Genomic DNA, 14,729 nt, shown 5'->3' with positions numbered 1-14,729 from the left:
GTCCATTCTTGTTATTTTAATTATTTTTTAATAGGACAAAGTCTTGGTTATGGCTTCGTCAACTATCACCGCGCAGAGGACGCGGATAAAGCAATAAATACCTTTAACGGACTAAGACTACAGAATAAGACGATCAAGGTGTCGTTCGCTCGGCCCAGCTCGGATGCGATCAAGGGCGCCAATCTGTACGTGTCCGGTCTGTCGAAGAGCATGACCCAGCAGGATCTGGAGGCGCTCTTCCAGCCGTACGGCCAGATCATCACGTCCCGCATCCTGTGCGACAACATTACCGGCCTATCGAAGGGCGTCGGCTTCATCCGGTTCGATCAGCGATCGGAAGCCGAGCGGGCCATCCAGCAGCTGAACGGTACCACACCGAAGGGCGCTTCCGAACCGATCACCGTCAAGTTCGCCAACAACCCGAGCAATAACATCAACAAGGCGATTCCACCGCTGGCCGCGTATCTGACCCCGACGCCCAACCTGCGACGTTTCCCACCAGGGCCGATCCATCCGCTTAGCGGGCGTTTCAGGTAGGTTGCAAGCTTGAACATCATTCGAATTGCCTGGGACGGCGTGCTTGTCAGAATCATTCGGCAGCAACATTTCGAAAGGGCGGAGTTTATTATCTAAAGAAGGGTAATCATTGTTACTTAAAGTTTCTCAAATTGGTGGGCTTTATCCAAAATATTTCAGAATGCAAAGAAACATTGGCAGCGCTCATCGTTTTAATTTGAGGACACGGTTGGTGATGGTTAGCTCTACTCTGAAAGAAAGCTTTAAAAATTAGAAAACTCAACAATGCAAGGTGGAGAAGTACTTCTTGGAAAAACTGATCTCTTAGAGTAGATCAGATTTTTGAGGATGATTTTAACAAGCCATTGGATCTATTGTTGCGTGACATCATAAGCTAGGCTAACGGTCTAAGGTCACTAACGAGTTCCACGCCAAACGACTCAACCTTCTCCGATTTGCCTGAAACTTTGCATAATTCATTGTTATGGGCAATGATTCACATTTTTGCGAAAATTAGACCATTTATAATCTAGTAAAATTTTCAAAAAGGCATCTTTCAATTTTTTCAAAAAATTGTAGCGCGGAAACGGCCCTTCCGATCGAAATTACGTCTGAGACAAAGTTGTAGAGAAACATAATATTTTACTGGGAAAAATGTACAATAAAAATGTTTTTTGTAGTAAATTCCAATAAAAATTAAAAAAAAAATAATCTAAATATATCTAAACTACCATGATCGGTTTATGAAAAAAAATAATCTAAATTTTTCAGCAAACTTTTATAATATTTAAAATTATGGACTCTTAAAAATTGACAAAAATTGTGGAACAAGAACTATTTTCTTAATTTTTTTTAATTTTTGTTAAAACATTTTTTCATTAAATTTATACTTAGAAAAAATTCTGTATATAAGTATACCAAAAGTTCTTGTTCTACGATTTTTGTCGGTATTCAAGTGTCCATAGTTTTGAACTTTTCAAAAGTTCAAAAGGATTTTTCTTTGAAACAAAATTCAAAAACCCGTCAAGGACATTTTGAGATATTTTGGTTTTGAACATCCCAAGTAACAATTTGGGTTTTATGAAGGTTCAGTAGACTATGATTTAGACTTGTAGAATGCTTTAAAACCTCGATAAAACTTGCAATGCTAGTTGGGATGTTCTTTCATCATGGGCGGCTGAACGCTTTTGCCTTGACCTGGACCCAGGTCAGATTCCTATCGACATGCTTTATTTCCTTGTTGAGGCTCCACCGCCATGCGCCCCTGGGTCTGCCTCTGCTGCGACGTCCTGCCTGATTCCAATCCAGCGCTTGCTTGCAGATGGGTCATTCCAGCTCAAGTGGATACACCACCTGTCGATGTCACCGATTTGAGCCAAACTTGGCCAAAACGCTTATTTTGGCATTCTGAACAAACGCCTTTTTTGATTTTGCTCTGAAGTGTCTAGATCCCTCTCAGATACAACCCTGCATTTTTGAGATTTTTAAAAATTTCATCTTTTAGAAGAGATTACTCCACAACCAAATAAGCTATACGTGATCTTAAGACGTCAATTTGAAGGTTTTTTAATTTAGTTGTACTCACATTTTATTTTTACTATAGTAACTACAGTAAACAGACTGATAACCGGCAAATTGTCAAAAAATGGCCTATTTTCACCATGGGCGGGATTTTTAATTTCTTAATATTTTTCATTGATTTTCCACCAGAAAAGCTCAAAACTACCACTCACTCATCTGGTCTTATCTCAAAAAATATTTGTCCAAATCATTTGCCCTTAGAAACACATCTAGTAGAAGAGTTTTCCAAAGTGTGGTGAATGTTTGAGCCCAAAATATTAAGAAATTAAAAATCCCACCCATGGTGAAAAAGGCCATTTTTTGACAATTTTGATACCTGCTGGTAATCAGTCTGTTTACTGTAGTAACTATAAAAAACAACATGTGAGTACCTCTATGTGAATTACCATTCAAAAACCTTTAAATGACGTTCTAATATCATGAATAGCTTATTTGGTTGTGGAGTAATCTCTTCTTAAAGTTGATTATTTTTTTAAATCTCGAAAATCCAGGGTCGTAGCCCAGAAGGATCTAGGCACTTTAGAGTAAAATAAACAATGAAGTTTGTTCAGAATGCCAAAATAAGCGTTTTGGCCAAATTTGGCTCAAATCGGTGACATCGACCACAACTTTTTTAAATTCTGTACCCACTTGAGCTGGAATGACCCAGATTTCATTTCCACCCCATATAAATGTGTGTGGCCGACCCACCTCCACTTTCGCTCTCGAATTTCTGTTGCTATCGGCTTCTGATGACATCGAAGACGGAGCTCGGCATTCGAGATCCAGTTGTGGGCTACCAGGCACGAATTATAAACCGCTGGCATCGGTTGATGAAGACCTGCAGCTTCTGAGTCTTCTCCGCTTATACACCACGTCTCGCTTGGGCTTTATTGTCGTAGACGCTTTCGGAAAAGAATCACTGGACATCTTCCGTTAAAACCGTAACCAGCACAAATCGGCTGCACTTCACAAGAACCCATTTTCAACCCGTGTCCCAGGTCCTCACGCACTACCTTCAGAAGGTTTCAGGTGTTTCAGATGATATAGACCATCGTTTCCGTTTGCCCAATAACACAGCTTCTTCTCCTTTTAGCACAGATAACACTTGCAACGCCAAATCAGTTATTCTGCTCACGGACAGCAAGTTCCGTGCAAACGATTCATAGAAACAGTCTACTCGTAACCAGCACCAGCAATTTACCATCAGCCAGACAAATAAACTAAGGCTGTGAACCATTTGCTGAGTTGTGACAGTTATTTTCTATGTTCGAAAATCCCCGTGCTGTCGATCGATCGGTTTTCGAGCCACGGTTGTCCAATTTAACTTCTTGTCTGTCATAAATAACCATGCTCGGATAGCAGGGTTAATCGATAACTTTCCATCTGTCAAATTTTAACCAAAAGTTAATAAATTCGCCAAATGGTTCAGAGCCTAAAGAGTCTGAATAATTTATAAAGAGACGACTTGCCAAAATTGGAACAATCAATTACCTGTCAAAGTTATAGAAAAAGTTATTTCAATCGAGCAGAAGACCTGTCAAATCGATAAGATTTCGTCTCTTTATAAAATCAGGCTCTTTAAAATAATCGTCAATTTAGACTCATCCTGCTGTTTTAGAATGTTGGTATTGTTTCTGATGTGAGAAGTTGCAATCAAGATACCACACTTCATCTGAACTCTCCTCCAGACTCCGATTTTACAACAATTTTCGCCTACTGTGAATTTTCATTTCGCAAAATGACACTTTTTGCAGCTATGACAGTTTGTTTTTGCTATTGGCGTTGACAGCGACTCTGTACCTCTTAACTTCAATGTTAAAATCCATAAGCAAACGTCAGACTGTGCGTGAAACATGGCGGACTTCGTACTATCCTTTCACTCCACGGAAAATTCCCATAATACCCCGTTCACATTACAGCCTGTATCACGTAATATAGGCTGTCTTGCAATGAGCACTCATACATAGGATTTCCAGTGAAAACTGCAAGACAGCTTATATCACGTGATATACGCTGTAATGTGAACGGGGTATAAGAAACTGTTATACCATAGAGGTAACTCTAAGACTAGAAGGTCCCGAAGAAACATGCTCAACTTTTTGGCTCAGCTCTGGTACGATCTTCGGTCCCAAGCTCATCGATTCACCCCTCGAAACATAGGAAAATCCACTAACCCCTCATTTGATCTGTCAAACTTTCATAGCGAATCAAAACAAACATAGTGTAGTACTGGAATTTATACTATAATGGGGTACGTTAGTCGATTTGCTTGGGACCAATAGGCTAGTCAAGTAGTGGGCCAATTTAAAATCGTTAGTTTCGTATTGATTGTGGGTTATACCACAGACAAACAGACGTAACTCTTTGAAAAACTTGTTCTTGAAAACATAGTATCTCAAAACATATAACCTCAGTAACGACATCTATCTGGCTTCTCGTGGAAAACAAGTTTGCTCGCTAACTCGTAAACAATATTGCATAAAATTTCTATAGAATATATAGAAACGTCAAAGTGATCCGATGCCAGCGCTGCGGCGAGTAGTTCGCGGAACTGATAATATTCAAATCAACCGTTAAATGCATGAACGAAGATACACAATGAAGAGTTACGTCTGTTTGTCTGTGGTTATACCCCGTACAGACTATGGCTTATATCATGTAATATAGGCTGTCTTGCAATGAGCACTCATGCATAGGATTTCCAGTAAAAACTAAATGTATAAGTGCTCATTGCAAGACAGCGTATATTACATGATATAAGCCATAGTCTGTACGGGGTATTAACAACAATTGCCAACATTGCCCGAAGCTTGTGTCACATTTCTCGAGTGAGTGAACTCACATTCATCGGTGCACTCGTCCATTGTCTAACTGTCAAATTTACGTCAACGTAACGCAAACGGATCTATGGTGCGTGGCCCTTTAGTCCGGCAAGTTTCACATCTGGTTGACTTTTGAGTGTGCCAATATCAATCTGCCGTCGTTATGCGATCCGAATGTTTAGCGAAGAATCACAGACAAACAGACATAGCACATTGAATATCGGTCACTGTAAAACATCGTCGCTAAAACATTACCGCCATCTGTAGGGTACACTGTGATGGGTAATACGCTGAACAGATGGCGGTAGTGTGTAAACGTCAAACGCAAGGGAATTGACTATGCGCGCCACAGGTGGCGGTACTACCAACTACGATACTTTTAAATTGACCGTTAAATTCTTGTACGATGAAAAACTTGCGAGTGTTATGTCTGTTTGTCTGTGGAAGAATCTTTATAAAAGGAAGAATTGACCAATGCACAATGTGTCTATTACAAATGGATAGCCCCTTTCGCGCGAACCGAAGTACGCCCACGCCTGATGGAAATTTGACAGGAAAGCGGGGCAATGTATCATTACCAATGATTATTTAGTGTTCATTTTAATTTAACATTGCCCCGTTCTCCTGTCAAATTTTCGTCAGTGCATGAACTCAAGTTCATCAGTGCACTCGTCCATGCATTCATTTGCGATCCATTTGACAATCATTCTGATTGTGAAGCAACTAACGTGAGATGAATCAACGCATGAACATAAACATCAATGAACGCTGTCAACCTTTTCATGTTTACGTCGAGGGGGACGAAAGTAATCCATTCTACATTTCATTTAACGGATTTCAATCAAATTTGCTTAAAAAATTCGATTTTTGTAGATTTCTCGATGAACATTTCAAATGGTCCTATCTGCTTTGATCGATTCTCTTCATCGACTTTCTCTTTCGTTAATAACTCAGCTGCAAAACCTTTCCCTGTTGTATTTGACGTTTTGGACGCTAGATAAGAATCTCCTTTATCAAACTATGTGGTAGAATTAGCGCGAAATCTGTTTGCATAGCAGTGGTTATGAAAAGAGAAAGTCGATGAAGAGGATCGATCAAAGCAGATAGGACCATTTGAAATGTTCATCGAGATTTCTTTGATTCGTAAAGAATAATAATACGCGCTTGCTGATATCATCCGATTTCATCCGCTATTCATCGATAATCTTGAATGAGTCAGTGATGAGTGAATTATCTAACCGTTCTCTCATGTAATTTTTAGTGTGTATCACGGTTTGACTGGCTGCCACTTTCTTTATTGCATTTCGGACCGTTCAACTAGGGGTCCATGCATTAATTATGTCACGCTAAATCGAGCAAAAAAGTACCACCTCCCTTCCCCCATATCGTGACGTTTTTCCTATGCCTAATGCATTGCTTGTCACAAAATCTTAGACCCCCCCTCTCCCCTTAGACCGTGACATAATATATGCATCAACCCTAGCCAGCAGCAGCTGCTTTATGATATTTTCAAAAAGTTGTGCGGGACTAATATTAACCCACTTAAATTATACATTCCCCCAATCATCCTCAGCAGTAGCACACTCTGAATCTCTTCGTATGAAGCTCCCAACCAACGAATTTCTTCCAGAGGATCTAGACCTCCATTCCCCACTGAATACTTCCGAAATCAAGCCATCGGCCGAAATTCATTTGTCTTCGCAACCACTTCCACCTTCGACTTGGAACACCTCAAAACCGTGACATTATCATCATCCTCATCTTGTCTTGCTTCCTTTTTTAACTGCTAAATTTCCCTCTATTGAAACCGAAAAATCCTTTGGTTGGTGGGTCCCCATACGGGAGGCAATGTGAATGTTTCTCCATCACTTCATCAAACATTCAAACAGAGGGCGAATGAAAGAGACGACAAAATCACAATGTTTACATCGTATTGGACGAGTGCACCGATGAATTTGAGTTCACTCACTCGGGAAAAAGTGACACAACAGCGGGGCCCTGTTTACTAAAAATGAACACATATGTGTTCATTTTTAGTAAACAGGGCCCCGCTGTTGTGTCACTTTTTGTCGAGTGAGTGAACTTAAATCCATCCGTGCACTCGTCTATTGGACGAGTGCACCGATGAATGTGAGTTCACTCACTCGAGCAAAAGTGACACAAGCTGCGGGCAATGTTTACTAATCATGAACACTAAATGTTCATTATTCATTATTCATGAACATTTAGTGTTCATGTTTAGTAAACATTGGCCGCAGCTTGCGTCACTTTTTCTCGGGTGAGTGAACTCAAATTCATCGGTGCACTCGTCCATGCTCGCGTAACTGTAGAAATGGCCTACCAACTTTTTAAAACAACTTTTTAGGTCCTTTTCACGCTAACCGAAGAAAGCCCACACTGAAACAAGGACCATAGTTAGGAATAGTATTTTGCAGAAAACACTTATTTTCAATATAACCACGCTTATTACCGTTAAATCTACTAAGATTGTTTATCACTGTTCAATTTCAAATTGAACGTTACGTGAATGATTTTTTCCATGCCTGCTTCCAGGATAAGCTATCTGAAAATAAAGTCCAATAAGCTTTGAAAGAAAGTCCGCTAGACATTCGAGACATCAAGTCCACGAAATAATGAGTTCAATGTCTCTTATAGTACGTTCAGACTACAGAGTTATAACATGTTATAGCGCTATCTTGATGGTGGTTTCTGTGTTGCAATTATTTGACAACCGTTATAACATGTTATAACTCTCCAGTCTGGACAGCGTTTTAGATCTGTTCTGAACTTGAGAATAGATAGCTCGCAAACCAGCTTCTATAGATATATCACACCCAATTCTATTTCCATCTTCAAATTTTCGCCGGGCCTTTGTGTGAGAAAGTGCACTGCATTTCACGCTATTTCAAGCTGCCCAAATTTGGGTAGAATCCATTCAGATCGTTCAAAACTGAACCTATTCAAAAATGGTTAAACTATGTCGGGTGATTAGTGATAAGTTGACAACTGAACAACATCGCCATGATGGCGATGTTATCCGTTTGTCAACTTTTCACTCCCAACAGTAGTTCAGTGTTTACCGATCAGGGTTAAATATACTCCAATGTGTATGGTATAAAGTGCACAGTATCGGATCATGAACTCCAGCAGGCCCATCGTCGACTACACTGTATATTCTGACAAGCACCCGACACAAATCATCCCAGCGAACCGCTTGAGCTTTCACCGCCCCAAACCCAGCTAACGCAACCTCACTCACGTCTGCTTCTCTCGTAAATTCTTTTAGCCTTCCCTCTAATTTCAGCCGCTACTCACCGTTGACCGGTGACCTCGGTACTTCAGTCCTCTCGGCCAACGCCATCAACGGTTCCGGCTGGTGCATCTTCGTTTACAACCTGGCCCCGGAGACGGAGGAAAATGTCCTCTGGCAGCTGTTCGGCCCGTTCGGAGCGGTCCAGAGTGTCAAGGTGATCAAGGACCTGCAGACGAACAAGTGCAAGGGCTTCGGCTTCGTCACGATGACCAACTACGACGAAGCCGTCGTTGCCGTCCAGTCCCTCAACGGGTACACCCTCGGCAACCGGGTACTACAGGTCAGCTTCAAGACGAACAACACCAAGTCGAAAACGAACTAAAACTGGGAAAAATTCTAAGTTTGTATTCTTCCCATTAAATAAGGTTTTTTGAAGATGAATCCCACGTGATTGCAGCACACACATGCAACCCCCGTCCTTCTCCTCCTTCTCCTTCTCCTACTAACTCCTCCCCTGTGAAGAATACACACAAACACGGACACACATTGTCAACTCATTTTCCTAGGAATTACTTCAAAAGACACCTGTTCCTTATATAGAACGAAAAACAAAATATTCAGCGTAGGACAGTAGCGTCTCCTGTGTTGTTTTCCCGAGAATTCTGATTTACTTTGAACGCATGCATTGACGGTTGAAAATAACGCCCGAACCCAACCGAATATACAACACAAGAGAAGGAAATATCATTCGTAAAGTTATTAAGATATCAAGTGAATCAATGGAATACTCTTATAACAAAAATTTATTAAGGAAAATATACGAAGACGAAGTGAAACAACAGAAAGGTGCAATAATATTTCAAAAATATTGTATATAGAAGACACAGAAACTAATTTGATATTTCCTAACTAGCGAAAGAAGAAAAGAAAATCAAGCAGATATCTCTTCAACTCAAGAGCCGACTTACTGAAAAGCATAAGAAAACAAATAGCAGAATCATTTAAAACTCAAAAACCGAAAAAAAAAATGAATTAATTGTTATTAGCTTTTGCCGAGGCACGTTCGGCGCGAACCGGCTGTCAAACCAAGCACCACCTGGCGGCGACTCACGGAACCTACCCCCTACTGCTGCCCAAGCGGTCCCGCGCTCTCTTAAGACGAATTAAAAAATTAGCGAATTTTACGGAACGCTCAATGTTTACTCTCTGACAAGACGAAAAATGAAAGCAAAAAGGAACCTAAGAAAACAAATATAAATGTGCAATAATGTATTAGAAATGGTACTATCTCTATATTAAATAAATATTAGCCAAATTGATGAAAGCGAAACGAACACGGGGGACCGGGCGCAGTGGGCGGTGCGTTCGCAAGGCTTGCCGCGCGACAGAAAATTGCCGCAATCACAGCGCAAACCGTTTCCTTGGCGAAAGCTGAATGATCTCGTAATTAAAATTGAAGCTAATCTAAATAAAGCAAAAAAAAACAAAAAACTATTTATTTATATACTAATTTATTCTTGAATGTTTCAATATGACGTGAATATAAAACACAGCAAAGCAACCAAAAAAAAAAGAAGAAGAAGAAAACAAATGAAATCATAAACAACGCGTAACTTTTAAGGAGGAAAGCGATGAAGATGACAAAAACAATGGGAAGTTGTAATAAGTTCATTTAATTGATTAACCTTATAATTGTAATCTCATATTGTATTTATTCAAGCAGATAATTTATTTAATCAATATTATACAAACTTAACGCAAAACGGTAAACACACAAGTAAACGCTAATTATCGATGGATTTTTGAATTTTTAAAACATCACAACCTAACCACAACGCAAATGCAATTTTTTAAGTAACTTCTCTTAAGCCGTATTAATCTTAACTCTTCTTTAACTGTGTACTTTTTAATCGAAAAAGAAATCGAACATCTATCGCTCTCTATCTTTCTATGTAGTTGTTCCCCCTTTTCCTAGCAAGAATCATGAAAAATTCAAAGAAGAAAACACTTTCTTACACCCTAATCAAACGAATACATGCATAAGCGAAAGAGCGCTCAACAAAAGGAGGCGGAAGAAAGGGTTAAGCGAAAGGGACGAACACATTGACATACTCTCACAAACACACACACACACACACATATACAGCCGTTTGTTTTGACACCTGATAATTAGACTTACACAGACTCACACCCACACGTAAACCGATTCTAGTCACTCTCTAATTTAACAATGGTTTTCTATTCTCGTGTTTGACTTTGTTTTCTGACGTTTGTTCTTTCGAGAAAAAGAAGAAAAAGGTGACAAATCTAGTGAAGAAATGTGAAATTAAAGAAACAAAAAAAAAAGAAAGAAAATGTACCGTACTGCAATTGATTTAGTGTTATGTTTAGTGTTTAAGCAAAGCGGAAGGAGTAAACTGAAACAAAAACTTTTTCGTGACTCGTACTCGTTTAAACCAGAGAAGGAAATTGAATTTAAGCAAATTTGACGTCTACTATGAACAAAAATATTCAACAAACAAAATACTCTTAAAACAATGTTGGTAGTGAAATTTTACTTCAGTGGGTTTTTTCTCTCATCCCTTATATCAATGTTTATATTCGTGATTAATTTTTTAAACTAAATTTAAATTAGTGGAACTAAGTTTAAGGTGAAGAAAAACTAACGAGACAATTGCGCTTAACAAGACCGAAAACAAAAAAAAACCTAACCTACGGAGGCCGTCTTGTGTGACAGTTACAGCAAAACGGACGACAACAACAACAACAGCAACAACAACAAACAAGAAATGCGTAGTAGGCATTGAAGGAAGGAAGAAAGGCAAAACACAACACAAAACAAAAAAACAACCGGAACGCACAGAAGCGATCTTTGATCCTAGTTTAGATTCCTATTTTCAGGCTACTCTCTGTTATTTCTCAAGTCTACTTTAAATCAATTCTGTAAACAAAAAGGGCGTTCCCCAGCCAGACCCGGCGGGGGCGAGTAAATTAAAGTATTAGTCAACCGAAGCAAAACCTACGTAAATTTAGTAGCGCAAAGTAACCAAAAATGGAAATGTAATCAATGATTTTACGCGTAAACAAAACTATTTTCCTCCATTTTAGTCGAAATTTTATTGATTAGATATTGTATTAAAATAAATTATTCAAAACGCAGCATATATGTTTAAGGGGAAGTAATTTAACAATGCATTTACATCAATTATTGTGCGCGTGCGCGGAAAGCTGTAGCAAAAGCATCATCAGAAAAGCAGCAGCAGCAGCAGTCGCCATTTTGAGCAGGAATGTCATTCGTTTGACAGATACCAAAAAACAATCAGCCAAGGTTAGTCGGCAGGAAGGTGAGCAAACTTGGCACGCACTACGCGAACGGAATGACAGCTCTCAGTCTCATTTGCTTTACACACACTCACACAACCATACAAACAAATTTGAATCGAATCAATTTTACAAATTTTAACGTAAACAAATGGAAAGGAAAAGCATGCATCACAAATATCTCAAAGTGTACTCTCACGCGCAAAACAAAAAAAAATGGTTAGTTCTCTATGTGATCACGTTTAGTGCATATATGTGTAATAATTTCCGAGCAGAGCCCACTTGTCCGGGTCATGCGAGAAAAATGGTTAAACCTTTCTTTTCGAACTTGAATTACGCACACACCTACACACACACGAACCGAAAATTCGCAGATTTGCATAATACCACACACACACACACACATGCAAAAGCAAGGTGAGCAAACTCGTCATTAGTAATGGATATTGAATTTTATGTATTCGAATCAAGAAAAAAGTAAGAAAATTAAAGAAAATTATAAGATACATGTTATATTTGCATATTATTATAACGGAAAAAAAACCAAACTACTCTATTATCATTCATTGAAGGAAAGCAAACCTTTGCAGTGGTGAAGGCGGAGATCTGTCCCAGATTTATCACACTCATTTCTCAACGCGATGTAGCCATATACAGTAAACGAAAAAATCTCCCATTCTACAAACAGGACAAGCAAAATCCATTTACAGGAAAACATACCGCAATTTTACCCCACGTTTGAGAGAGCGAGCGCAGGCAACCAGGAAAAGAAAACTGTTATTTTACTAGGCAAAATATTGACCGAAAGCAAGCATATAATCCCCGAAAACAGCAAAAATAATAATGATAAAAAAAAGAACATAAGAAAAACTGTTGGTAAACAATGAGACTGGATGTAAAGTTTTTAAAAAACTCAATGTAAGCGAAGCATTTGTATTCAGCGCGCAACATGTAAACAGAACAAATCAGATGTGACACGACGTCGATGAAGAAGATGAAGATGTAATGCCCGGAATAATACGTAGAGAAACGACTTCCAGAGCCAGAACAATAACCGACTAATCTGTAAGGGTAACCCGGGCGGGAGACGGCAAGAAAGTGAGTCGAAACGTCAACGAATACAACGAGCAAAACATAAGGAAAATACATTAACAGATATAAACAAACCAATCGATCAATCATTTGCACTTCAGTCCATTGTGTGTGGGCGCACACGTCTGAGAAAAAAGAGAGAAACACCAAGATGACGCTTTTTAAGGACGTAACATCTCCCAATTGTTTACCGTATATCTTTTCGACATCAACAAGCAGACACTTTTATTGTTTTGTTTACCACACACTTCTAGACCCCATTTGACTTGCCTGCTTTCTATTGAACAGCAGTGGCAAACAAACAAACAAAACAAACAACAAAACTAATCTCCATCCATGTGTTAGAAGACGATGACAGCAACCGCAACTGCAACAACAACAACTACAAACTAACAAAAGAATGACATTTATGCAATGCTAAGAAAACCACCACCAGAGTAGGCCGTGATCGACGCCAAAAACCGAACACCGCTCCGCACCGAACGAGGGGGGGTCTCAAGATGCAAAGCAAGAAAAATAAACGACGCTTTTCTCAATCTCTGTGCTATAGTAGTGCGACGACTAACAAGTAGGAAAATTTCTCACTCGTGAAAAACAAATACGCTTATTTAGATCCGAAAATTACCCCCCAACTGAGAGACATTTCCCCACCCTGAGATTGAGAAAATGCTACAGAAGAACCCCTCGGCTGTCGGCAACCGGAACGTCGATCCCGCTAGAAAGAAAATAAAAACAAAACAGCTAATCAACCCATTCAAACAAATGTCAGTCAGAAAACTAAAGAATATATTTGTTTCAGTACCCCTAACAGAAGTAAAAACAAATCTATATTAATGGCAAATTGTATAGAGAAAATTGAAGTTTTATAAAACACACACTGATGGGAAAAGCATGTATCAACATTTTATTTTTACTTACATTCAATGGTCGCAAGCAAGAGAAGAAAAAAAAACACACACACAACACGGAGATTCATCGGAAAGCAGCGGAAGCGACAACAGCAGCGAAATATGTAAAACTTAATAATTAACAAGAAGAAGAAAAATAAAAATATTATCAGTATTCAAAAAAATCCCCAAATTAATGGAAAACTAAGCTACAAAACCTATTTAATTGATTTTTATGTCATTTTAGAAAAAGAGGAAAAACGGTAATAAAAGCAAATAAAACAGTTTAAAAACAATCATGTTCCTTCTCAATCATGAATGAAAATCCTTTTCCCCCCGAAAAAAAAAAACCAACAACGTAGGTAGGTAATCGTAAATTATTCTAAACCTACACCATTGCAAAAAATCCCGCAGGCAGAGGAGGACCAAGAAACGGGGTCAATGCACCTCACCACTTGACTCACACGCGAGTGACATCGACGCAACGGAGCGAGGAGGCACGTGTTTGCCGTTACCTAGGCCGACGACGACGGGCCCCGAAAATGTTCAGCGCTATCTTTGATCGTTCGCTCATCGCTACAACCACACACCGCTGCTGCTGCTGCTGCTGATTGGAGGGGCAGGCGAACACACCCTTTTTTGGTTTTTCGGTTATGCCGAAAATAATTTCACTGCGGATTACAGACAAATACATGTAACACACATCCTGAGGGAAGAAGCTGTATCTATACACTGTGTCCAGTTGTGTGGCTGTAAAGCGAACCCTACACGATTGCTTTTTATTGGCAATAATCGTATTGTCAATATATTCTATATCGATGCCATGTGAATACAGAAGTATTGTCAATATAGAATTGCATTGACAATACGATTATTGTCAATAGAAGCAATCGTGTAGGGCCCACTTAAGACGCGGGGTTGGAATGGAAGCACGTGATGTGCGGAGATCCAGAGAACGAAGATTTGTAGGGACACGTGGTAAAAGGAAACTGCCTTGAGGGGATGTGTTATAAGTAGAATTGAAGGGTAGGTAAGGGACGTAGATTTTACTCTCAAAGGTTTTATAAAAGATAATTAACGGAGTTAATAGAAAAATGGCTAAAGCTGGAAGGGGGTACAATTTGTGGGACACGTTGTAAGAATGCTTGGGCAACCATTGCATAGAGATTCAGGAAGGCAATCATGTGGAACAAAAGTAATAACTCCAATATGCGTCGTTTCATTGACTTCGTGTCTTAGGCAATATATTTTGGAATACATATTTTTTGTCAAATA

General features: G+C 39.3%; 1 protein-coding gene across 2 annotated transcripts in view; it reads left to right on the top strand.

Moving 5' to 3' along the window:
• LOC135713339 (ELAV-like protein 2) overlaps nucleotides 1–9,942 on the top strand; it is a 46,538-nt gene extending 36,596 nt beyond the window's left edge. The window contains exons 3-4 of one of the 2 annotated variants that reach the window (XM_065236445.1): nucleotides 35–533; nucleotides 8,206–9,942. In XM_065236445.1, the coding sequence (XP_065092517.1) occupies nucleotides 35–533; nucleotides 8,206–8,536 (830 nt within the window). In that variant the 3' untranslated portion in view covers nucleotides 8,537–9,942. Of the gene's footprint in view, nucleotides 1–34; nucleotides 534–8,187 lie in introns of both variants that reach the window. The other variant, XM_065236444.1, reaches the window with a different exon arrangement.
• Nucleotides 9,943–14,729: the final 4,787 nt, after the last annotated feature.

This window comes from Ochlerotatus camptorhynchus, unplaced genomic scaffold (assembly GCF_037179485.1).
Source record: "Ochlerotatus camptorhynchus isolate MF236.1 unplaced genomic scaffold, CSIRO-AGI_Acam_v1.1 ptg000550l, whole genome shotgun sequence".
NCBI classification, from domain to species: Eukaryota; Metazoa; Arthropoda; class Insecta; order Diptera; family Culicidae; genus Ochlerotatus; species Ochlerotatus camptorhynchus.
This window is presented reverse-complemented; position numbering and strand designations above follow the sequence as displayed.